Genomic DNA, 25,981 nt, shown 5'->3' on the forward strand with positions numbered 1-25,981 from the left:
ACAGCAGCAAAAGCCGGCATCAGCCGTTAGAATACAAGGAAGTAACTGTAACGGAATACCAACAGCTGGAGAGAGGAGAGCAGGAGAGAGGAGAGAGCTCGAAGAGTGGTAGGTGCCAAAAGCCGGCAGAAGCACTCAAAGAGAGAGACCAAAGAAGCAGAGCAGCAGTGTTCCAAGTTCCAAAGAAGTGATCCAAGAGAGGGAGAGAGAACGAGGAAGGAGCACAGCACAGGGGAGAGAGAAAGAAAGCCGGCAGCTGCGTTCCAAATAGAGCTCAAAGGAGAGCAAAGGCTAGCAGCAGCAGCAGCAGCAGCGCTCGAAAGAGAGCCAACGGCCACTTGCAGCGGCGCTCAAAAGAGAGGCGAAAGAGTCGCGGATAAGCACGCCAGATTGAGATCCGTTCAGCTCCACTTTGAGGTGAGTTTTGAGTGAATTTGTCTAGGTGGAGGGCGAGCCAAAGAGTGTATGAAAAACGAGGCAGCCAGCCAGCCCTTTGAGTGAGATTTTTGTGACGCTTTTGGGTGCAAAGACGGCGGGTTGCGGGTAGAACGACGTCTGCGCAGTGTGAGAGGGGTGGGTGTCGAAAGGGGGTGCTCAAATGGCTGGTGGCTGGACTGCCAAAAGAGCAGAAGGCGAAAAAGAGATGAAACAACAACAAGAAGAGCAAGCCCAAGAGAACAAGAGGAAACGAACAAGAAGAAGCAGACGAGGAAGGAGCAGAGCCAGAACCACAGGCAAAAGCAGAAGCAGAAGCAGTAGCCAAAGAATGTAACACAAAAACAAAGAAAACAACAAACAAAATCAAAAGCAGTGCAAACAAAAAAAAAAACGAAAATAAAAATACAACAAAAACAAAAAGAAAGCGTAACGGGAGAAGCCTCAACAAAAAAAAAAAAAACAGCAGTTGTGAGCGTCAGCAGCAGGGCAACGGCGGTCGCAAAAAAGCATCCGCAAAAAAGCATCCGCAAACGGCATCGGGCATCGAGCGTGCCCCAAAAAATGTTGCACAAATATTATTGTACAATAAACGAGACGAGGCTGAATCCTGAAGCAATATCCTGAAGCAATTTAATTATCTATAGATTCAAGCCTCCATAAATCTACTGTGCAGAAATATTTCTGGAAATAGAACTAGATAATACGAGAAATTGTATTTTTTCGATTTTTTATTGTTGTTGTTCTTTTTTTTTGCAAGTGTGTGTGCCAAAAAAGTGTGAAAAAAAATACTTGAAAAATATATAATCAAAATAAATGCATAAATTAGTTTAAAAATAACGAAAATATAATTAATAAATAAATAAAGTGTGCGATGAAATTAAACGAAAATTAAACAAAAAAACTAAATAAATTCCTAAACGTGAATAAAACTCAAGCAAAAGCAAACAAACAAAAACATAAAATTCCAAGCGGCTTCACGGCGATGACGACAACAAAAATAGGTGCCGCAGCAGCATCATCATCAGCGCGGGTCCAGAGCAGCGCAGCCCGTGAGCAGCGACCAAAGGTAAGTGACCTGCCACCCAATGCTGCGCCCACTCGCAAAACTCCCACTCAAAACTCTCCACCATTCACCCCATTCCAAACAACATAAAGAACACCCTGCATCAAAGGTATCTATGGCTAACGAAGCTTCAAATACCCTGCACAGATGGATGCTACAATTAAAAGTTATCCAAAAATAGAAATAAGTTATGGCTTTTGTGTCTGATTTATTTCTGATAGTTCCAATAATGCTCTGGCTTGCATGCACCCCCCTGCTCATTGTCGTAGTACTCTCTGCGCAGGGTATGCCCATGGTTGGTCATGGCCAACAACAACAAGAAGCAATTAAAAATTCCCAGTTGGCTGCGCCTCGGACGCTGGTTTCTGCTGCAGATTGCGGGTAGCGCGGACTTTTCATTGCATACGCACATGGGCCGCAGCTGTTCGATCCGCTGGCCGGCTTGGCTGGCCGGCTTGGCTGGCGGGGTTGAGCTGCAAGGTAGGGTATTGGTTGGTTGGTGGCGCTGGCGGCTGTTGGGATGTTGTGACCAGCCAGACCTGGGCTGGGCAAAACACATTCCTTTTGTGTTCGTCTTCCTTTGGTGTTTTTGTTTTCCTATTGGATTTCATTGTTGCCGCACAAAGAGTGCGCCTGCGTGAGAGCCAGGCAGCAGGCAGCAGACAGCCGAATGAGTTGGATTGTCCTGCTCAACATTTCGATTAGAGTCAAAGTAGTCGCAGAGGTAGATACCCAGCAAAATGAGAGATGATTCAACTGTTCGACTGAGAACAGAACTCTCCCAAATCAGAGAATTTTGTGTTACATTAATTGACTCAAATAAATATACAATAAATGTCAAATAGTCATAGAAAAGTGCATAGAAATTAGCTAAAGTGGTACACCCAACGTATCTGTGATTCCAATGCCCAGAATCTCTTGGGTTGAGTGAACCCTGACTGCCATGTACTCTCTCTCTCACGCTGCCAACGCGTTGGCTCTCTTTTACTGTCGACTGTCTCATATTTTTGAGTGCTTTGTCCTGCGGCCTTGAGTCGAAATGTGCTTGTGCTGCTTTTGTGCAGACTTTTGCCTCGTGGCTTACCACACACACACACACACACGCACACGCACAGGACACACAGGACGACTCGTTTCTCGTATTCGTACTCGTTCAGGCGTAGGGCCACCGCACCCGTATCTCGTATCTCGGTATCGTATTTAGGCTACCCCTAGCATTGCCTTATACCTCATCCTTATCCCAGCATCGTTTCGCTTTTAGATTTGCTTCTCTTTTTATATCTATTCTTTTTTTTTTGGCTAACTTGATGGATATTTTCGGTATTCTTTTTTACGATGCTCCTTTCACTTTTTCGTCTGCCTTTTGTGGCGTCTTTCCTTGGCCTTTGGTGCCACTTCCGGCTCTTTGAAGGGCGGCAGGCCGTGGCTCTGCCAACAACAAATTGGCGCCATTAGTGATATTGTAATCAAGGCATTAGCATAGAGCCATAGAACATAGGCGATACATATGTAGATAGATATACTCTTCCAGAGTTCAGGAGCCGCAGCCAGGCAGCTGCAATTTTAAGCCATTATTCAGGTGCTCTTTTGGTACCCTTCCATACCCTTCCTTACCATAAGAAAAGCTGATTATAAAACCATCTCCAAGTCTCCAATCAGAAAAGTTTCAAAACCTATTTGGCTACTCCTTTGTTGGCACTTGCTGTCTGTCTTTCAATTTGCCACTTTCCCGCACTATTACTAATAAAATTAGTGGCAAAAACACTGACAAGTTTTCAGCATGTTTAATATTCAATCCAACGAATGCACAAAGCGAACCCCAAGGAGCACGTACGTTTTCCCTGGGGTGCCAGGAGCACCCCCATCCAGTGTTATCCATCCATAATAACACTCATTAGGGCCAGGGCAGCCTTCACTTTAAAGTTGAAACCTCAGCTAGGGACCCCTTTTGCTGCTTCTATTTTTTTGTTCAATCAACACAAAATCAGGGGGCAAAAACAAACCGAAAAGTGTGAGGAAAAAAAGATTTGCAGACAACAAAAAAAAAGCAATGTCAAATAGTGTAAAGCAAATGTTGTGTATTAGTTGGGTATACTCGTATCTGTACGGTTAGATGGCACACACACAGAGTGATAGAGAGAGAGAGAGAGAGAGAGGGAGTGGATGGGTGAGCGTAAAGAGCGACAGGGGGCACCACTAATGAGGCCCTTGGGGAACATATTAAACTTCAGATTTCAGTGCACAGTGGGCGGAAATGCCTTTTTTTGTGGCATTATTCTGCACGGCAGAATAAGGACTGTCACAACTTGGACTTTTTGGCTGTTTGTATAAAAAACTGTTCACAAATTTTTCCAACACAATTTTTACAATGGTTTTATCCAACAGTTCCTATAGCAGAACATTTAAATAAGTAAACCAAAACGCATCCAATAATTATATTTGTTATAGTTACTTATAATAATAATATTAATATTAAACACACAAAAGAATCAGCTGACTTTCCATGGATGGTGAATGGTGCCAGTGTGAACAGGCGTTTCACATCTTTCAAAAATTCCCAACGTTCCCCTGGCCATGGTCTCAGTGTGCAGTGGCTATTGGGGAACATTTTTGTGTAGCCTTTCTTATTACTTCAAGAGATTTAAATATGCTTCAAATTTCATTTTATGCAAGTCGAAATTATTCTTGGTTTAATCCCGAGCCCAGACTATTTTTGCGTTTACAAAAGTTCAACGAAAAGTCCAACTGTCTCATATGAAATAAACGAAATTACCATTGGATATGTAAAAATATTTAATTTGTATTTTTCTTCATATTTATTTTTGTATAAAATAAAAATAAACGATATTTTTTGGATGCTTCAAAGGGTACTTCGACTCGAGAAGATGGCGCTGATGCAATTTGGGAAGAAATTGTGGCGCTGGTGTGGTTTGGAGGTTTGAAGGTTTCCTGACAAATCACAGTGGGGCCGGGCAGCCCACATCCTCCAGCAACAAATGAAAACCCCAAAAACTTCGATGCTCGAGCTGCTCGAGCCCTCCTCAACTGACTCACAAAATTAAAGTAATAATAACTTTGTTTCGCCACTCCCAGCCATTTCCTCGAAAAACTTTTATTTTTTTTCTTTTCTGTGTTTTGTTTCTTGCTCTTCTTCTGCTTCCTCTTCATTTACCCTCTGGCTGTTCCTCCCCACACCCCTGTCTCACCTCCTCTCTCTCTCTCTCTCTCTCTTTGAAAAGTTGAGGGGAAATGACTTTTTGGAATTTTTCCTGCGAGTGAAATTCAATTCAGTTTGCCAAAAAAATTTAAAAGTTTCATTAAAAATCAGGACAAAAAAAAAAAAAAATAAATGTGTGCACTATTTTTAAGATTTTAAGATTAATGCTTTTTTTTTTGTTGAAATCCGTTCTTAAATCGAGTATTTTTAGTCTTTAACAGACTTAAATTTTTGTTTGTCTTAAAAAAAAAAAGGCAAGCGGCGGCGGCAGCCCAAGGACATGGGGAGACTCGAAGCGAAAGGCGACTTGCTGAACTTTCCAACACAAACACCAGCAAATAATAAAAATAAAATTAAAAAATATATAAAAAAAACACAATCAAAAACCGCGCTTACGTCTGTCGCTGTTGTTTGGCTCAGCGACAAGGCAAACAAAATAGAAGAAAAAGGGAGCACCAAGGAGCTGCGAAGTCAAAGTCGCGAGTGGCCTAAAGTAATATTAATGGGCCTGGCAGTTCATTGTTTAAACTTCCACCAAAATTTCGAGCCGCAGGACTGAGTGCTGGACCCTCAGCTGCCTACACAAACACACTCGTTGGGGGTGGCAGAGCACTCGGCAATTATTTGCATACAAAACTCAATGCTGTGTGCGGAAAAGCGCGTGAAAATGCTGGCGCGGGGCAGCGAAAAAACCTTATAAATAAATCAACAAATATTTGAACCATACTTCATATGCCCCAGAGCCGTTAATGGTTTTCAAATGGAAGTTGGGAGCATTCTTTTTGCACGTGCAAGTGGCCAAGCACTCGCCGTAACACATAACCGAATACACCTGCCGATAACCCAATAGGAAATCAACGCTGAAAGCAATACAATTCTTTCTTTTCGGTTGTATTTGCAGACACATTTTTCAATAATTTCTGCATGCGCAAGTTAAACACAAAATCGCATTAATGTGTGTTTGCATTTATTCACATAATTATGCCACACATAGAATCAAATAAAACTGCTGCTGCTTATAATGAGCTCTGACGATATTCATGAGCCTGTGTGTTGGTTGGCATTGCTCCTGTTGCAATAATGCACTTGCAATAAATGGCAATCCGGAGGGCTTGGGCAAAGCGCTCCATGCATTTTTGATAGAAAGTATTGGTCTTTCGGTCGCCACCGGTGGCAGTTGTACGGGCACAGAAGTTCTGCAACGACTGATAGATCTGCATCAAGGCCTGTATGTTCAGAATGCTTATCTGTCCACTGGCGCGATATTTGTGGAGCGTTTTGAGTAGAAACAAATGCAATTGGCTGTAGGTTTTGCTCAAGGAAACCCAACGCAAGAGGCCAGGCCACAGGCCGGCCGAGATGAGCAGCGGTGCCACTGCCCCAAACATTTCCAAGCTTTCCAATACTTTGCCCAGCAACTGGGTGCGCTCCGGTGTCAGGTGGCAGCCAAAGAGCGACATCCATATGGCATTGCAGGTTGCAGCCCGATTTCTTCCTGGCTTTGAAAAGCACTCAACCAGCGCCACGGCCAATTGCAACTCCTGCAGCCGGTCAGACGGCTTGTTCTGCTCCAAGAAAATGTATTTGGCAATTATTTGCATGACTAAATTCTGATTATTATCAGCAGCAAGAAGAGTCGCTGCAAGTGAAAAGTGTTACAAAAGCAATTCAATATTCGCAATTTATTTGTGTACATACCAATGCGATCAAGAGTGTCCACAGCACACTTTGGCAAGTTCTCCACATTCAGTTCTAGATCCATTTTATTGGCTTTGTCGCTGCTGTTGTCCTCCACTGGCGCAGACATATTCAACAAGCAATTAAATGTTTTCCTGGTTCGTAAATTACTACTGAAGCCAATTTGGGTTTTTGTTTTTTTTGTCAAAATGCCTTCCGCGTCGATTGCTGTTGGGCATTAATATCGATAGATATCGTGGAGTCAGGCAGGGCATTCCTGTAAATAATGGAGCGAAAAATTAGTTTTTGTTCGTTTTGACAGTTTCAATATTTAGCAGAACATAATATAAAATTGAACAGCAATTTTTTTTTATAAAAAATAAGTATTATTTGACTTATTATTTATTATTATTATTTTTAAAATGTTCATTTTATATATTAATGTGGGGGTTTATGTTTATTGTTTATAAGTAAAGGTTAATAAGTGATTAAGTATGGTATAACGGTACAAGAATTAGATATCTGCGTCGTTCGTCGTCTGGTCTCGCACACAACCTTTTACGTCGGAGGTTGGATAGAAACTCCCCTCTCAGCGTTCTCTCGCCGATCGGTTGTCCGCTCTCGCTCTCGCTCTCATCTCGCTCTCCTTCGTCTTCTCTTTGTATCTGCTCTCGTGTTTGGAATTCGCAGTGACGCGAATTCGCCCTTGCTCGTTTTGGTGTTTTGTCTAGGGATCGCAATTGGCAAAACGCAGCCCACATATATTCATGTTTTTATTGATTTTGTATTTTGGACTTTTCCCATCTTAAACTTTTTTTTAATATTTTTATTTTTTTTTTTTTAATTATGTGTAACAATAAGTACTATCATTTATTTTTTTAATATGAATTTTTAATACAAATTTTTTATTGATTTGTTTGTTGTTTATTTTGAACTTTTCCCATCTTAATGTATTTTTTTTAATATATGTATTAATATTTAATACATTTTTAAATTATGTTTAATGGATATTATTTGATTTTAATACTTATTTTTGGTTCGCATTTTTATGTTCATATTTTTCCAATGAAATAAAGTCCATAAAAAGACCACTCCAATGCTCTGACATGTGGAAAATATCTAAGTATGAGGCGAAGACATTTCTGCAGAAAATATTTCTTCAGTTGAATTTTATTAGCGAGTTTTTCTAGAAGAAACTATAAAAGCTGTCTTCAAAGTGAGCAAAAAAGATGCCCTTAGTTTGCCAAGTTTGTGTTCGTTTTTGTGCGACGAAGATGTGTCACTTTTCCATTATATTTGCAAGTAATTTTGCAACTGACAGATAATTGCTTTTAAGCTGCATTTACCTTAATCATAGCCCGGGGGAGCATAGAAAATAAACAAAAGTGCACGACGAAATCTCATTCCATTTGCAAGGAATTTCTCGTTGAATGGAATTTCAACAAATTACCGTTATCCTTACCCACTCCTCTGCGGAGAACAAACAGTTCAGTGGCAGAGTACGGGTCGAGTCTCTACTGCTGTTGGAATGCAACAGAATGGAGAAAAAACAGAAGAGAGAACTGCTTATTATTATGAAAATGCCATCATCGTTGAATGTCAAAATGCCAGGACAAACACTCTCTCGCCGCATAAAATAGAACAACACTGTGGAGAGTGTGGAGTGGAGTGGTGTGGAGTGGAGACCTCCCCCCGTCCCACTTGACGGATGTACATGTTAAGGGAGAGCGAAAGAGCGGGAGAGACTTGAGGGGTGCGAAAATTCCAGAAGTTCTTAGCGCCAAGTCAAGCTCCCAACCGCAAGCTCTCCCTCTCCCACTCCCACTCCCACTCTACTCTCTGCCACTTCTTCTGTTCCTCATTTGCCCACTCATTTTTCTCCTCCTCCTCCTCCTCCCGCTGCTCCTCCTCACGTTCCTCCTGCGTTCCTTTCTCTCTCTCAGTCTGTGTTTGTCCAGGGCTTGGACTGGCATTTTAAGTGATTTAATGTTTGGCTTTTGCTGTAGAAGACCAAGATGAGGTAATGGCAAAAGCGCCTCCCCCCCCCCCACACACCAGACTCAGAGAGACAGAGAGGGAGAGCGATAGAGCGAGAGAGCAAGAGCAAGAGCAAGATTGGGGAATTTTTAGGGGAAAAATGCTGTCGCTGCGGAAATATTGCCAGGCAAATGTTACGCATACTCAGCATAAATCTGTCCATATACAAACATTATGCAGCGGGTGTGGCAGGTCCTGGCAGCCATTGGGAATCTGGCCAACAATTTATGCCACAGGTGCTGCTGGAGCACAAAAAAACGCTGTCGACGCCTCGCCCATTGTTACCCACAATTAAACGCATTTCCCCCCACCCCCCCAGCCATAACTTAATTGCCGCCTTCGGGCTCGGGGTCGTGTCTGTTCTCAAATTGAAGGAACAGAGGAAAAGTTGTGTAGATGAAGTCAACTTCCAGTTGGTGCTGGAACTTCTGCAAGCACAAAGATAAATATGAAGATAGATCAGGAGCAAATTAATGAAATGGCAATGAGAGAGACTTAACAACAACAAAAATAAATCCAACTTTAGAGATTTATTCGCCAAATGGCAGCTGGGCAAATATTTAATTTAAATTTCCAAATAGTGCAAATAAATAAAGTGAAGGGGAAGCAGGGGCATGTTCCAGGCACTTTGAACTATGATCTTCCCCTCTCAGCGTTTAATTCTTCTCAATTCGATTATTCAATTCTTTTTGTTTCTCCGTTTCCCATTAAGCCTTTAGCTGATTTTCCATCTGCATATTGCTTTCATGAGTAGCCACGATCTGCCCCATTATCTACAGCAAATCACTGTGCAATTTGCACTATGCCAAACCAGTAGCTAAGTGAAAATTGGGGACCTCAGAAAGGCCTCCTGTGTAACGCCCAGTCAATGTTGTGACTGCCACTTGTCGGCCGCCAGGGGGAAACCCTCCCACACGTCCACTCCTGTCAGCCAGCTGACTCTCCCTCTGCCCACTCTTGGCTGGAGCTTTTTGTGCTGACATCGTCTAATTTCAATTTATTTAGCCTCCCAATGACAGGGCACAAAATGCACTCAGCACACAGCAAGGGCACGGGCAAGGGGAAGGGGAAGGGGCTGGGGCTGGGGAAGGGTGTTCGGGGCACATGCTTGGAGTGCCTGGCTAATTTCAATGTCCTCAGCCTCGGGCTCGTGCTCGGGCTGTGTATCCATCCCCGCAAAACTTATCCAAAAGTCAGCAGAAAACAAAACAACAAAAAATTGTCGGCACTTGGAGCGAATTTTTGTGCCCTGGCAATCTCCTGGGCAACCGAAAAATCAACAAGTGAAAATGCAAATGTGATTATTTATTAAGCGCTTTAAATATTGCCACTCCGCCAGCCCACCCAGGTCCTGCTTGGGTTTCCATCAACAGGTTACACAGTTCCGAGCATCGAGAAGGTCGCAAGGTAAACAATTTGGGTGTCTGTTTCCTCCCCTACTCTGCCCCTGCTGTTGACATGGAAATTCATGGGGGCAATTGAAAATTCAACAGGAAAATTTATAAACGATTTCTGGCTGTTATTTTGTACTGCCTTTATTTATTTTTTATTTTCTTTTTTCTTTTTATTGTTGTAATTGCGCGTAAGTCGCTTTTGCTCCTGCCGCCTGACTCTTGATTAAACGTCAATAGGATTAAAGTATTCGCTTTGCTGCTTTTCTTTGGCTTTCCTTGCCTTTTATTTCCTTTTGCTTTGCCTTTTCTTGCCCCTGCCTTGGCTGCATAATTTTGGCTTCGAAAGGTGGAAAAGTGGCAGCCCACGAAGCGAACAAAATTAATAGCTAAGGCCCACTCGTAGCTCCTTTAGAGATGCTCTATAACTGAGTGGCATAGCAGCAAAAGTTGCAAAATAAATTGATTACAAAATATAACAAATAAAAATATTTATAAAAAATAAATAAAACTCATTGATTAATTTCCAAGAAAGTGCTCAAGAAGCTTGCCTCCAAAAAAGAGTTCCCCAATTGTGTGGATACTCTGCACAAAGAGTGAGCAGTGAGGACTCTGTCCCAGGGGTGAAATTCTTAATGAGCCAAGTTCCAGCTCGCCTTACCCACTCCCAGAGTGGCTTCGCTTCTGTGCGCCTTGGCATGCAAATTAATTTAAAGCAATTTCTTTTCTGGTTTCGCTTTCGGCCCTGCCAAACTAATAAAGAATACAAAATATTCCACTCTCGCTCTCCATGTGCCACGCCCGAAATAAGCATCATTAGGCGCTTAGCAGGCGCCTCCAGTGAAAGTAAAAGTGAAAGTGCTTGAAGATGATTTTTCAAAAAAAAAAATGTTGGCATTGCATTCGGCAAGAATGGGCGACAGCTGGGAAGAAGAACGAAACGAAACGAAACGAAAGGAAAGGAAACGCCACGCCTCATCTCGCCTTGAGGGCATTTATCCTCCACCCCCCGCTACCACTGAGCGGGCGCCCAAGAACAAGACGCCGCTCGAGTTACCAAAAGGCAGCCAAGATGCTGGCTGGGTGGAGAGACGCGGGGGCTTTCCTTTCACAAGAGCAAAAGCGTGTCGAGTCACAAAAAAAAAGCAGCGTGCGTAAAGGTGTTTTTGTAAGCACTCTCACACACACACACACACAGAGAGAAAGGACCTTTGTCGTTGTGTCCTGCTGCTGCTGTCTATGTGCCTGTGCGCCGCCTTTCACCACTTGCCCTTCAAATTGCGTATTGGCAGCTTCAGCTTCAGCTTAAATGAAATGAAACGCAAAAATGAAGATGGATCGCATATCAGCCGGAAGAAAAAACACACAGCAAAGTGTTGCTAATAGCTGGAGAAAGAGAGAGAAAAGGGAGAGAGACAGAGAGAGAGAGAGGGGGAGAAGTAAAGTGGGAAATGGATAGGCAGAATGGGTACAAAATGGGTTTGGGTGCAGCAAAGATAAAATAATTGAAAATAAAGCAAGACTTAAAGGAGCAAAAAAGTGTTTAAAACCAAAACTCACTCAGGAATGGTTCTTCCTTTTTTTAAACTCTCAATTAAAGTGGTTCCCATGCGGCAGGTTTGCCTCGCTCTTGGAGACCGCCACAAAATGTTGAGTAACAAAATGAAATTGTATTGCTGATGGTGGTCCAGTGCGTGCTTTAAATCACTCTCTGAACATTAGTGAAGAAAACTAAACGCACTCTTGTATGCTGCGTTTTTAGGTTCTAACATTTAATTTAAACATGGTATGTGCCGCGACTTAACAAAATAAATATACATAGAAATAAATAAACAATTTAACTTGGGAGCGGCAACAATTAATCAGTCGGCTGTTGGGGCTCAGGCGGCTCCAGCTGCTGCATATCGGGGGACGGCTCCAGTTGCTCGTACGTTGAGAGCTGCTCCTCGATTTGGGATTCATCCATAGGCACCACCATCATCAAACGATCAACGTCCTCCTCGGGCAAATCAATCAAAAAATTAACCGCCGCACGAAGAGTCATCATCGTTGGCAGCGGTGTCTTCCACACGAATTGCTCGGTAACAGCATTCCGCTCGGGTGAGGTTGGTGCCAGGGAAGATGTCTCCTGCGGAGCAACAGGATGCTTGCGTACCAGAGTGCCATCGTCGCCAAGGAGACTCATCAGTGCCCGGGCTGTCGCGGCCTTAACTTCTGTCTGCCGAGGCATCTTCCGTGCAACCATTCGGCCACAATCTAGCACGAAAATTGGAGTTTGGCATTCAGCATATGATGGAGAAGAAAATAACTCTTACCTGGCATCATAGCTGGCTGTGACATGAAAAGGTTCTGGGCCATCTCTGGCGTTGCTGGCCGCTGCCCGGCTGCTGTCTCCAGCAGGCTCACCAGCTCGTCATTCTCGAAGAAACCAAAAGTCAACGACTCACTGCCGGAGTTTGGATCAGCCTCTGCTGTTGGGGAAGTCAGCTCCGATTGTGGCTCATCGAATGCAGCAGGCGATGCCTCTCGCTCGACTTCCTTCAACTCTTCGGGCTCCATCTTGGGCACCTCCTCGACTTCCTTCAACTCTTCGCACTCCATCTTGGGGACCTCCTCGACTGGGGCGACATATAACTGTGGATCTTCGAATCGCAAAGACATCGCTTCTGGCACTATCTCCGGCTCGACTTCCTTCAACTCTTCGAGCTCCATCTTGGGGATCTTCCTCTTGAGTTCCTTTTGAAACTGAAACTGCTCTCGCTCGTCGACTCGGGCGACATATAAGTGTGGGTCTTCGAATCGCATAGACATCGCTTCTGGCTTCAACTCTTCGAGCTCCATCTTGGGGATCTTCCTCTTGAGTTCCTTTCGGAACTGAAACTTCTCTCGCTCGTCGACTCGGGCGACATAGAACTGTGGATCTTCGAATCGCAAAGACTCCAGCTCGGCTTCCTTCAACTCTTCGTGCTCTTTGGGGACCTCCTTCTTGAGTTCTTCTTGGATTTGATTCATCTCTCGTTCCTCCTTCTGGGCAACACCGAACTGTGGGAACTCTTCGAATGGCCAAGAGATCGCTTCTGGCATCATCTCCAGCTCGACTTCCTTCAACTCTTCGTGCTCCATCTTGGGGAAATCCATCTCGAGTTCGTTTTGGGCAACTTCGAGCTGTGGGAACTCTTCGAATGGCCAAGAGATCGCTTCTGGCACCATCTTCGGCATCTTCTTTCCTGTCTCCTGTTCCTCCTCTTCACAGGGATTCATCTCTCGTTCCTCCTTCTGGGCAACACCGAACTGTGGGAACTCTTCGAATGGCCAAGAGGTCGCTTCTGGCACCATCTCCGGCTGAGGCATCTCCAGTCCTGTATCCTGTTCCTCCTCTTCACAGGGAACCACATGAACGGACTGCGGCACCGAGGTCTGTTCTGGCACCAGCTGGGACTCATCGATTGTGGCGGTCTCTGGCTGTGGCTCCTCCTTGACTTTGGCCTCTGGCTGTGGCTCCTCTTTGACTTTGGCCTCTGGCTGTGGCTCCTTTGTGGCTTCTGTGTCCTCTTTGATCCCATGCGACTTGTTCCACTGCTGCAGCATTTCCTGCAGCGTCTGACCCTTGGCCAGCATTGGCAAATGTTCCAGACTCTTACCATTTAGCATGGTCTCGGGATGATATTCCGGAAACCAATGGCGAGTCCGTCTGTTGAACTTGAAGCGCGGATGGCGATGGACAGGCATCGCCTCGACCGTCATCACCTCGGGCACAGTTGTGATATCGGCAGTGATCTCATAGATGTCAACGAACTCCTGAAAGGTCGAGATAAATGTGCGCTTCAATTCGTAAAGGCTTTTGGGTGTGCCGTCGCGATTGAGTTCCTTGACATCGATGCGCATCCGGCGAATATCGCCAAGGATCTCCAGCACGATGTCCCTTTCGGTGCGTGCACCGCCGCTGGCCTTGATCTCATCACGCATGACATACCCAAAGTGATAAATGATGTCAAAGAACCCCTGACCAATGCGATCGATGCGCTCCCGGTTATATTCGAATTCTTCATTATCCGAATCGGTCTCGTCGAGGACGTCCAAATGATTGGCCAAGGCACGCTTGAACTCCTGGCGGTCGAAGAGTTTTTGGAGCATCGATACGCCGGGCTTTGGTGTTTGTTCCTCAGGCTTTGCGGCGGGGACAGCCTCCTCCTCCTCCTGGGGCATGGCATAAGTGAGAGTTGAGCTGGCACAGCTGTCCACTGCAGCACTCAGTTCGCAGGCTGTAGGCTCCGTCTTCGTCTCCATCTCCATCTTCATTTCTTTCGTAGGTTGTGTCTTCTTTTTCGGAGCAATCCTTGCCAGGGGTCTCTTCTTGGACTTTGGCGGCTGCTTCTTCGCTGGAGCTGCCGCGACAACTGGTGGGCGAGGTGGCACAGTGGCCACATGCATGTCCTGCAGATATTTCAGGAACTCGAACAGATCGTTGCTGCTGCCGTTCAGCCTCTTGGTGACCTCCGCCTCCTTCATGCCCGTGGCTCCTTCTTGCTGCTTCAGGGCCTTCTTCAGCAGAGTTATGTTGTGGGCGCGCTCATGCACCATCTTGGCCTTCAGCTTAATGTTCGATGTGGCAATGGAGCCCGGATAGATTTGGGCGATCAGCTGGCAGAAGACGACACCCGAGCGCAGCTCCATGTCCGCCTGGGTGACGCCGTCGCCCAAGACGCTTGTCACCCAACCCTTGAGGCTTGACCTCTCGGCGACACCAACCACCTGTAAGCCCTCGATGGGCTTTGCCTTCAAGTTGGATCGCCATACTGGAGGCTTCTCTGGCGTTGACTTCTTGTCGCTGCTCTGTTCCTTTGCCTGCGTGGAGTTGTCCCATTTTGTATTTTTTTTGGCTTTCTTTTTCTTGTTGGGCGTTTCCATGTTTTATTTTGTATTTGTTCTGAAAAATAAAATTTGTTTTGCAATTTATTTGTTGAGACTGATATTCCCGGGCGACTTGTTGACAGGCGAAATATTTTGTTTGGAAATAAATAAAAAATATAAATATTTAGCTGAAGTCTGTTTGAACTGCCTGGAAGTTTGTAATGAAATGAACTTACTGCTGTTCGAAACTATTATTACAGCTCCAAGGCCTACCAGAATATATGTTTTTTAGGCTAAAATCAGGTCACAGGTTCGCTAGAAATAGTTTGTCATGTGCATAGCTGTGGCTCATTAATTTGTCAATTTTCAGGACACACAGCACATAAAAATCAAGTGATTAAAACCCATAATTTTACTGCCGCCGTATGTCATTTTGCTTTTGATCTCATTGACACACACAGAAAACGTAGCCAGAAACCATCAAATTTGTCACCTAATTATTTTACACTTTTGCACACTAATTAAAGCAGCCCCAAAATAGTTGCTGCACTCCTGCCACACCTTTTACCATCTATAACTAATGTGTGCGTGTGTTTCTTTTTGTTCTCATTGGCAGGTATGTTTATTTTTACGCCCGGACATCCAATTAGCTGTGACCAAAATGTATCTACATGAAATCTACATCCATGGGTATGTGCACGGACTAATAACGGATCCAATTGCCATTAAACCCCATGTCCAATGACCAGTCCTGGTCCTGCTGGTGTTCAACAAATTGGCATTAGTTTAATTGCCAATGGCAGGGGCAGGGTTGAGAGGTGGGCACAAGTGGGTTGTTGTTGATCCAGCTCAGAGCCACGAAGACAACGCAAATTATGGCTTATAAAGTTGCAAATGAAATTATAGCCATTGAATTAACTAATTGCATCGAAAGGGGGAGGACAAAGGATAAGCTCTCATTGGGGGACAGCGGACAGGGCAGGCAGCGGACAGAGCGGACAGCGGACAGGGCAGGCAGCGGACAGGGCAGGCAGCGGACAGGCCAGGCAGCTCCTTCAAAGGGTTGTCATCTCTTAAGCATGATTACATTTTGTGTGTGTGGAGGGGATTGCTGCTTCAGTTTAGTCTTAAGTCAATGGCTACTTGAGCACAAATTCGATTACTGGCTACCATTTAGGGTCACAAGCTGGAGCTCCCAGTTGTCTGCTGCCTATCATGTTCCACAGAGTCCTGTGCGTGTGAATTTAAACTTAAAATCCGTCGGAGCGATATATTTTTAATTCCACTTTGAAAGCTTCCTGCCCGCCTGCCGCCTGCCTTGTCTGACTGAAGTGCCGCTTTATGACAATTCCAGCCACATCTACACGTCCTTCTGCCTGTCTCTGTGTTTGGTTCTCGCTTTCAGCCTGTTCTGCATTTAATGCCGCGCTTCCTCGCCCTCCTTTTGTGGCATGCTGCGGCATTAGCTGCTGCCTCGTGGCAGTCTTTTCATTTTAATGCGCTTAACATCCACCGAGCATCCTGAGCTCCTGGTCTTTGACTGTGCCAACCCAAGGGGGAGTTGTGCCTGGCATATTCAAATGATTCTCGCACATGCATCAGGGCGTTGTTAATGACGCTCGCACTTGCCGCACACAAACACAGAGAGACAGAAAGAGGGTTCCTTGAGGAGCAACACACAAAGAAAGTTCTGTAGCCGTGCCGCTTGAATGCATGTCAAATATTTCCCCCAAAAAAAGAAGGGGAAGGAATATTGTCTGCACTCCGCCCGAGAGCCATGAAAATGGGTTGTATGGAGAGGAGCCCTTAAGCCTTTGCCATGGCAATTTGTTTCGCAACAGTTGAACAAATTTTATGCAATAAAACCCGATGAAAGTTTGGGCAGCAACCCCGTCCCAGCCCATTGAATCTGTGTCTATATATTTTGTGGCCCAGGGATATTTCGTTTAACTTTTTGTGATTGAAGTATTTCATTCGACACAGCCACAGATACATGTGTATCTACCGCCTCACTGCCTCTTCTCTGTCGAATGTTTGGGCTGCAATTTATAACGATTTAATTTACACATAACTTTGCACTAAGCCCCAACTAAGCCACAGCATCGTAGTACATCCAAGTACAGGCCCAGCCACGCGTCAACAGGCGGAGGGACAGAAAGAGTGAGAAAAATATTATGCAATTGCCAACTAAAATGTTTGCCTTGTGGGCTGGCCAAAGGGGAAGGCACGGAACGGAGGCACTTGTTGGATAATACAATTTAAATGCAATTTAAAACTGAAATGGAAATTCAAACACGAAACGAACTACTTGTAGATGGGGGGGGGGGCTAGATGCAAGAACTTTCTAGTCTAGATTTCTAGTCAAGTGTTTTGCACAGAGCAAAAAATTGAAATTACATTTCTTTCGCGAATCGTTAGATATAAGAAAAAAAAGAAACAACATACATGTCGTGTGCTCAACTCGCGACTCGCTCCCTTAACGAGAAACATTTCAGCTCAACTCGCCACTCGCTCCCTCGAATGCAGAAACAAAACACAACGTGCTGGGGTTGTCTTCTGTGTGTTGTTTTTATCATAAATATTTTATAAATATATGTAGCTCTCGGAGACTATACGCGCTAATTCTATAATCTCTTTAAATCCCATGCCCAATCAACACAACATTTACAATTCCCAAATGTCCATCAAAAATCGAGCGTTTACTGAACTTGTTAATTACATTTCCGGCCGCAAAAAAAACTAACAAAGCAACTGAGTGAGTGGAATGATGTGCGAAGTAAATTTCCATTAGGAATACAAAATGAAACGAGAATAAATCAAGCTGTGCCGAATGCCCAACAAGAGCCGAAGAGAGCCCAAAAACATATTTCAGTGTTTAATTTACAACTGTTTTTGGAAAATGCTCAAAATATTTATGGTCCAGAGCACTATTTATGTACGTGTTGGAAGGGGCGGCACGGCCCATACATATAGACAAATTGATCGTAAATCTTGGCCAAGTTTTGCCTTTCGATTTGCATTTGGCCCCTGGTGTCTGCCCCTCCCCCCATAAGTGGAGACTCTCGCATAAATTGTGATTTTCCTCTCTTCATATTCTTATTATGAATCTTGGCTGGCCTGGCCCGGCCGGACCTGCTTTGATCATCATTTCATTTCAACACGAATTAGCATTTGGCAACTTAATTAAAAAGTTTGACTTTTGTGGGCCAGGGGACGGTGGGGACACTCTCGTACACACACTGGCATGCAACAAGTTGACGGCTGTCCATGACGCACACGGGAATTTATGAGTGCCACAGCCGATGAGGGGGCTGAAAATCTCAAATCTGAAATTATTAAATTTTATTTATTCGGTTTCGGTTCGTTTTTTTTCCTTCTCGCTGCTGCTGCTGCTGCTGGTGGCACAATTTATTGGAAACATGTAAATGAAACATAAATATGGGCGACAGTTGACAGGTGTCTCCCTGTCTGTCCCTTTGGCCATGATTACTCGCTGATTTTCTACTGATTTCTCCGCTTGCAATATTTTCCCTTGAATTTATTCAGATTTTCCACAATTTCAAATTCAACTTTAGTTCGATTTCTTGGTAACTTTACGCCCAATATCTCGCAGTCATTCTTCACCCTTTATTTTGTGGCTTTTCTCTGTAAATATCCTTTGGGTTTTTTTCCAGCTTTAAAGCATTTTCAAGGGCTGTGGTGCCTGATGCCTTCAGGTCATACGCTGCTCAACCTTTTTCTGTGTGATGTTGAGACGTATGTACATATGTACAATACATACATACACATATGTACATACATATGTACATATGTAATTGTGGAATAGTTTTTTTTTATATTTACATATACATATTTCCTCTTTGCTTTCTCTGTCTGACTGTGCGGCAAAAGCTAAAATGCAATTGAAAAGCTATTTAAGAAACTTGCTAAGAGGAAAGAATTTGTCTTGTGGCTGGGCTAGCCTCATGCACATAAGAAGTAAATGCTCGAGGGAAAGTAAGGAGTGCTTGTGCTTGTGTGTGGTAACTGCCTTGCCTTCTTGGCCATATGCAAACGAACATTAAAGCCAGATAAAAAGGCGCCATTAGGTTTAGATGGCGAAAGAGAGCGACAGACCCACAGAGGAAACTTCAATTTGAAGGTTTTTTTTTTGCTCCACTGCTCCTGCAAGTGATTGTTCCTCCAACTGCTTGCTGCTTACTGTTGCTCCTGCTCCTGCTCCTGCAGCTAATACATTTCAGTTTAGTGCTGTACTTGGCTCCTCAACCAGATGGTTTTACTACTAATTGACTTTCTTTTGCGTATACAGACAGCCATAACGTTAGCACTCAAACGGTGCCAAAATGTTTTTTGCTAAATTGTCGCTCTAAAAAAGACTACAAACTGCGTGTCAAAATCATTTAGAAGCCTTCCAACGGTGTATCTCTTTGTATCTCTTATGCTGCACCGCAATTAGTCTTTGCCCTTTGGCAATAGCAATCAGCTAGCTCTCTCGGGTCGCGCGGCTCATTTAAATGGTTTTCCATGACAGCAATCCTCCGTGTAATGCATTTAGTGTGGTTTTCGTATGAGTTTTACCATTGTTCGCACTCGGATTAATAATAATATTTATGGAACATATTTTGCAACGCCTTGAACTTTGGCAAATGAATTGTTTTTTGCAAGACACACACACATGTACATACATACATATGTATACACACACAAATAGGCGAAACAATTCGGTACAACTTACCTGGTTATCTTCGCTTGCAATCCAAGTTGTTTTCGTGGTCTTCTGCGCCAGCTAACTGTTGTGTGAATTTATGTATAAAAGAAGTTTAAGGCACACTAAAAATGGAAATAAAACAAATTTCCACATGCAAAAAGCCACAGCCCACTGTGTATGTGTGTGTGCTCCAGTCAACGCGTTTTGAACGGTCACACTCAACGATTGCCAAGCTATCGGCAGAGTTAAATCAGAAGAAATCCAAAGAATTACCTTTTGAGTAGCCTTTAAAAATGCAATAGAGTTGCACGAATTTGGGTACGAATGATAAAGTAAGAATTAATCAAATGAAGTATTTAAATACCCTATCGATATACGAGTCACGCACTTTGAGCAATTCAATAACACTGTAATCGCTTGTGACGTCATCTGCCAGCACCCTTTTCAACACTGCAAATTCTTGGAATTGAAGCGAAGGCGCAATTAACTTAAGCGATCGAAAAATTGTGAAAATAACTACGAAAATTGATTCTATGCACAAAGAAAAGAAGAAACTGAAGCGTGGCCCTGCTCTGCATATGGAAGGGAATATGTAAGAAGGATTCCGATTCCCCACATTGCGGGAGCCGCTATTTATTTGTTGTTTGTGTTGTTTTTTAGTGCAAGTGGATCGGCTGCCATCAGCCACATGTGCGCCTGCTACAGGACGGCGAGGGAGTCCCCTGGAAGTCGAGGGAGCAATTGCAACGATCTCGTTTCCGTGTGAGTTATCTGGTCAATCCACACTCCGGCCACATTATTCTAAGTCAGCCTCTTTGCACGTACTCTAAGCTGGCCTTTGGCCTGTTGCTCCTTTCCCTCCGCCCCTGCCCTTTGAGGCATTCGCATTCGCATTTCGCTAGAAGTCAGCACGTTGTGACACGTGTTGGGTGCGATAATTAATATTTATGAACCTGTAGCGGTTCAAGTGTCATTAGTGAGTGAGCAGCACACGGGCGATTAAGTAAACCACAAACAAACAAAGAAACAACAAACAACCCACAAATGATGCCCTGCGGTTGCTTCCACTGATCGTTGCCATTGCCCGCGTGGGGGTGGGTCAGCCGCAGGTAGAGAGTTCGCCAATATTAGGTCCGTGTCCGTGTCCGTGGCTACCTGCATCGCGGGGAGTTTGTTGTTTGGGTCGATTGTTCGCTGTGCGAAAAGCCTAGCTATGAAGAATATTTGTGTCACTTGAACTCAGACAGTGCAAAGCATAAATAAGTGTTGTGTAGACTCAGCTTCACTTAAGCTAGAACAAGTAGCATCAATTAAATCTTTATAGTGGTTCGCCAGCAGCACTTCCCACTGTACCGAAACACAGTTACATACTTATGTACATGTACATATGTGCATATGCATGTGCATGTTTGTGCTTGCACTCAGCAGCAGACGAAAGTTGTGCCGTTCTTTTCGTCTCCTCATCCCACGCCTTCGCTTCGTTCGCTTGCATCTTAGCTGCTCTCGCGCCCTATCGCTCTCTCAACTTCTTGCTCTCTCCACTTATCGCGTTCGTTCTAAGCTTCGCTTGCATTTCGGCGCACAGGCAATTCTGCCCCTCTGCTGCTGCCCTTCCACTTCTTCTCGAATTACCGTACCGTTTCTCATAGTCTTGGACTGATTCTGCGAGCGCTCTTCGTCTTGAATCACTACGTGCACAAGCACATACAAATACATGTAACGGTTGGTGCTTTGGTTAAGCCCCCACAAAACAGATCATTGATATTCTGCTGAATCCCACTTTAAGCCACAATCCAGAAACCACAAATTCAAGATGTTAATTAGTAACAATGCAAACAAATAATTTAAATTCAATTTTTTAATTGCCTTACAACTATGCAAAAAACATTCATTAATACTAGAAAATAAACAGAGTTACGGTAACAGGGATGCGCTAGGGTCAGGATCAGCGTTAGGATTGGTTTCAAGTATCAGGCATCAGGCTTAGGCTTTGTTTTTCCTGTTCCTGTTCCTGTTCCTGCGGCGGACGATCCTCTTCTTGCCCCCGTGGATCCTCCGCTTGTGGTGGTGCACCTTCTTCTTGCCCGCAGATGTCGAGGCTGCAGTGGTGGTTGCGGCTGTGGTTGTGGTCGTGTCTGAGGCGGCCGTAGTGGTGGTTGCCGCTGCGGAGGTGGTTGTGGTGGCCGCCGATGCTGAGGTTGTCGCGGTGGTGGCAGCAGCCACCGTTGTGGTGGCAGTGCCAGTGGCCCTGGTCTGTCTAAAGAGGACACAGCCGAACAGGGCCAGGAGCAGGAGAACGCAAGAGTACCTCATGTTGGTGATAGTTGGAATGGCTTACAACTGATGCTTTTCCGGATGCCATCGAGGGGCTTTTATAGCTGAATAGATCTAGTTTCTGGATCAGTTTCCAGCTTCCAGTTGCCAGCTTTGGGTTTTCCCCGAATCTGGGGCTCTGCTACATTTAAACTGTGTCACAGCAATGCGAATACTTTCGGTAACAAAGAGTGGTCTGGCCGAACAATAATTTGCAAATTTGTTCCCCCACAACAACTGTGCAAACACGCGAGATTTAACTTCTTTTACTTCAGCGTCGTAAATAGTTCCAGTTCCCATTTCCTATTGTACAAATTTGTCGCATTTCTTGTGAATTGTCAAGAAGGCAATTTATTTATAAATTTTACATAGCTTCACATCCATTTTTGGTTATTTCTTAACGAGAATGAAATATTTTGAGTAATTTTAAATGCATTTTTGCATTAGAAATACTCCACAATTGCAGAATGTCCCCAAGGAGCATTAGACAGAGAGATAGAATCGCTGTGAGGAATGGCTAATAATAATCCTTGATATGTTGCTGTCATTGTGGACATTGATTAGTGCCAGTCCCTTGGCTGTTGTGTACCCCCTCCAGCTGCATCTAATGTAGCTGATATGCAAGTAATATTATTAATTCTGCTGGTATTCCCAGCTGCAAGTCCTGCTCCAACTGTGGCCCCCACCACCACCACCACCGCCACTTGCAACTGTTAAGCTATCCAATTAGAATTTGATAATGACATATAATGTCCATACAGTGAGTACTGCCACTCCATCATGGGATGGAGTGTGTGCTGTTGAAATTCTCTTGAGGCTCGGCTTTAATGCATTCAAGGATCATGCGATGGGGGCACGGCTCTTGGTCCGACTCCCCAATGCAATTAGACAAAAGCCGAACAGCAGCCGGCAGCCAGCAACTACTTGATTAGCCACTACAACTATTGCACAACAACAAGACAAAATAGCACTAGACCAGGCCATGCCCAACATCCGTTAAAAACAAAATTAAAAAATTGCCAGGGCATGGAAGGGATTGTGTAGCTAATGTTTATAATTCAGCTGAAATTAGCTAAAGATTTTCTAAACGAAAAATATATTCAAAAATTCATTTAAATTCCATGAAATTCCAGCTGCATTTATTCTTAAAAATCTAGAAAAATTATTAAATAATGTAAATTTGATGCAATATTAATCAGAAATACTCCATGCACCTGCACAGAATTAATGGGTATCAAAACAGCAACCGCAGGAGGAAGGACATGGGCACCCCACCGCACCGCACCGCATCGCGCCGCGCCGCGCCGCACCGCCGTATGCAACACGCGAGCACTTGAAATGCTTTTCATAGCTAAGTAGCCATGTAATGTGACATCATGTGTTAGCCCGCCTGTTACACATGCACACACCACACACACAACACACACTACACACACTCTAAAGCCATTTGCTAAATTGACTTGGTCAATGGAACAACCTCAGCGCTGAGTCGGCCAACACGCACCCAGCAAGCAGCAAGCAGCAACCGATAGCCATCGTCATGGCCCCTCCTTGCTCTACAAATACTTAGGCTGCCACAATGTGCTCCCCTGACGCCAAGTGCCATTTGTTGCTAGATATTTTCAAGTGCCAACAGCAGATGTCAGATCTGGGAATGTTTTTGCCCTCTGAACTCCTTTGTACAAGCAACGAAATGCTGTTGATCTTTGCCTAATCGCCAGCTATAATTTCAACTAAAGATTCAGCTAGAATGAATTATTATTTGCTTATCCTTCCTGCCATGAATCTGGGTCGGAACTCGCAGCCGAACATCGCGTGCTCGAGTGTCGAATGATTCAGTTGTTCAGCCTCAGTCTCGTTTATCTCTTGGCGGTCTCCTGGGGCGGGGTCCCACTGTTAGCCAACACATCCTGCAGCTTGGACCTTGACCATGAAATTCGTGCAGCACTTTCGAAAATGTTTGGCTTGGCCGTCAGTCCTAAAAGCTCCACTCTCTGGCCCATTGAAATGTTCCACTTTGGACAATAATACTCACTGCAAAGGCGATTTACTCAAGTGTTCGAATTGGATGCTTCGATTGGTTTTGTTTGCATTACCATGGAATAAGAGTCAAATAACAAAGAAAAAACTGCCTCGGAGCTGCCTGGAGCAGCAGCAGCTGGTAGTCAATTATTTGTGTATGGGACAACTGGATTAAATGTCTACCAAATTGCCACAAGTCATAATGCCCGTTGCATATTTGTTAGTACCCTCGCAATGTCTGTAAATGGCAGCGACAGATCCGGGCAGGGACTTTGCAAATTCATAAATTGGCTCATGAAATGGCCAATTAATTGTCTATTATCCCCAGCCACGCCCCGGCTTGTCTACCGACGTCCTTCGTCCTACAGCCCGTGCAACGTGCCGGGAATACATTAAATGCGGCAAGCAAAAAAGAAAAACGAACTCTAAAATGGGGGAAATGGAAAATAACAAAGAAAACGCAATGCGCGACACGCATAAATTGCCACGAGCATGTTTCAGCTGCTGGGCGGGTGCACAACACAATTTTCCTATTAGTGAAAGGGATTTTGTTGCAATTAGAAAATGCACTTTGAGTGGGGAGAGTGGGAGAGCCACGGCAGGAGAGTGAGTGCCGCGGACCCGCATGATTGGATTGCATTGTTATCCTTCCAAAAGCAGCACGAAAGGAGCACGCCATGGATGTATTTTCGATGCCCTTGTTGGGGGCCATTATGATTATGAGTGGAAGCAGGAGCCGTCTCTTATTCATCTCTCCGTAGCGTATCTACAGCTTGCTGTTCTTTGCTTTTAATTTCTATTATTATTATTACTATTAGTTTGCTGTTTGTTGCTTTAGTGTTTTTAAGCTTATTAGAGCCGCAAATGAGGCAATTTAACATGCATGTGCACCATGGTCTATGCATAATTCACGCAGAATGTAAACTACCAATTGCAATTGTTGCCCAAACAACACAGAAATCAACTTTTATCTTTTGTTTGCTGGCCAAAACTGTCAAATGCACAACGCCAGCCAGCCAGCCAGCCAGCCAGCCAGCACCTGAAAAGAATAACAATAGCAAATGTCCCAGCAAATGTTAAACATTATTTAAAGTTCAAATTTGTACTCCAGATAGTTGGCTATTTTAAGGATTTTTAAATAGGATTTTAATCACCATGAAGGTAGCATTGAAGAAGATTCTCTAAGAAGATGTTTACACATGTTCAAAGTTCAAAGAGTTTAATTAAATGGAAATTGTCTAGCAATATTGCAAATAATTGCATGAATCATTAAATAATTCATCAACATTTAATGCAGCTTAATGCAGCGACCTCCAGTCGCTTTTTTATATATTTTTGTAATAGTTGTTCAAATGTAAATGCAAATTTCATTTAAGTTTAAGGCTTTAGAGGCACAAATGTACATGAGCAAAGTTTAGAATTGGCCTCTTATGTACCAAGCCTGACAGGGTCACTGCTGCTTCTTTTCGTTGTTCTTCTAAGATTTCCAGCCAAAAATAACATTTTATTTATTGCAATGCCCGTTGCCATAGTCGCATATTTAACAACATCATTCTGCTGGCAAAACAATTTCTTTTTTCTCGCTCAGCTCGCTATAATTCTTTTTCCTTTTTCAATTCAATTTCCATTTGGCGGTTTTTTTTCTTTTCTGTTGAGCTTCTGTGTGACAACGTCAAAGCAAATATTTCAATTGAAAGCAGAACCCACACACACACACCCAGAAATAAAACACGCAAATTAAACGCTTGATGAAAATATGCGAAACAGGTTAAAAAAAAAAAAACAAGAAATAATATTATTTGGTCAAAGCGTCTGCCGAAATATTTGTGGAGCAATAATTTATGTTTTATTTGTCCATTTTGTTGCTGTTGTTTTCTCGCACTTTCCGCACAAATTGCCAGCAATTATGGAGAGCTTGACAAGGTCTCGGCTCGCCTGCCATGCCCGAGAATGAAAAATCGAGTTCTGCTCTAATGTTTTTTAATTGTTTTCCCATGTCCCTGGCACCGAAAGTAATGTTTTTCTTCATAGCCATTGCTTGGCATTTAATTAACAGACGACGACTACGAAGACGAAGACGACTATGACGGTCTCCACGTTGCTGACTAATAAACATTTTTGTGGTGCCCCCGTCCGTAAGCAGCATTTGATTGGCGCAAAATTCCTTGAGATGATGAAACATTTTCGTCGAAATTTTCATTTTGAAATTACTATTTTTGAATGTTTCGTTTTTGCGACATTTTTGAATGCAAGTCTCGCTTCTG

General features: G+C 43.9%; 3 protein-coding genes across 3 annotated transcripts; all 3 read right to left on the reverse strand.

Annotated features, from left to right (window-relative positions):
- Positions 1-5,734: 5,734 nt before the first annotated feature.
- LOC117903416 lies at positions 5,735-6,638 on the reverse strand. Its single transcript, XM_034815431.1, has 2 exons — positions 6,417-6,638; positions 5,735-6,357 (listed from the first exon to the last, which is right to left on the reverse strand). Exons 1-2 carry the CDS (start codon positions 6,523-6,525, stop codon positions 5,735-5,737), a joined length of 732 nt encoding a protein of 243 aa, XP_034671322.1. The 5' UTR covers positions 6,526-6,638.
- Positions 6,639-11,621: 4,983 nt separating this feature from the next.
- On the reverse strand, positions 11,622-19,527 carry LOC117903413 (titin-like). Its single transcript, XM_034815428.1, has 3 exons — positions 19,410-19,527; positions 12,139-14,750; positions 11,622-12,079 (listed from the first exon to the last, which is right to left on the reverse strand). Exons 2-3 carry the CDS (start codon positions 14,729-14,731, stop codon positions 11,682-11,684), a joined length of 2,991 nt encoding a protein of 996 aa, XP_034671319.1. The 5' UTR covers positions 14,732-14,750; positions 19,410-19,527; the 3' UTR covers positions 11,622-11,681.
- Positions 19,528-21,222: 1,695 nt separating this feature from the next.
- On the reverse strand, positions 21,223-21,769 carry LOC117903422 (protein new-glue 3-like). Its single transcript, XM_034815438.1, has one exon. It carries the CDS (start codon positions 21,693-21,695, stop codon positions 21,366-21,368), a length of 330 nt encoding a protein of 109 aa, XP_034671329.1. The 5' UTR covers positions 21,696-21,769; the 3' UTR covers positions 21,223-21,365.
- Between the last annotated feature and the right edge of the window lie 4,212 nt (positions 21,770-25,981).

This window comes from Drosophila subobscura, chromosome A, assembly GCF_008121235.1.
Source record: "Drosophila subobscura isolate 14011-0131.10 chromosome A, UCBerk_Dsub_1.0, whole genome shotgun sequence".
In the NCBI taxonomy this organism is placed as follows: domain Eukaryota; kingdom Metazoa; phylum Arthropoda; class Insecta; order Diptera; family Drosophilidae; genus Drosophila; species Drosophila subobscura.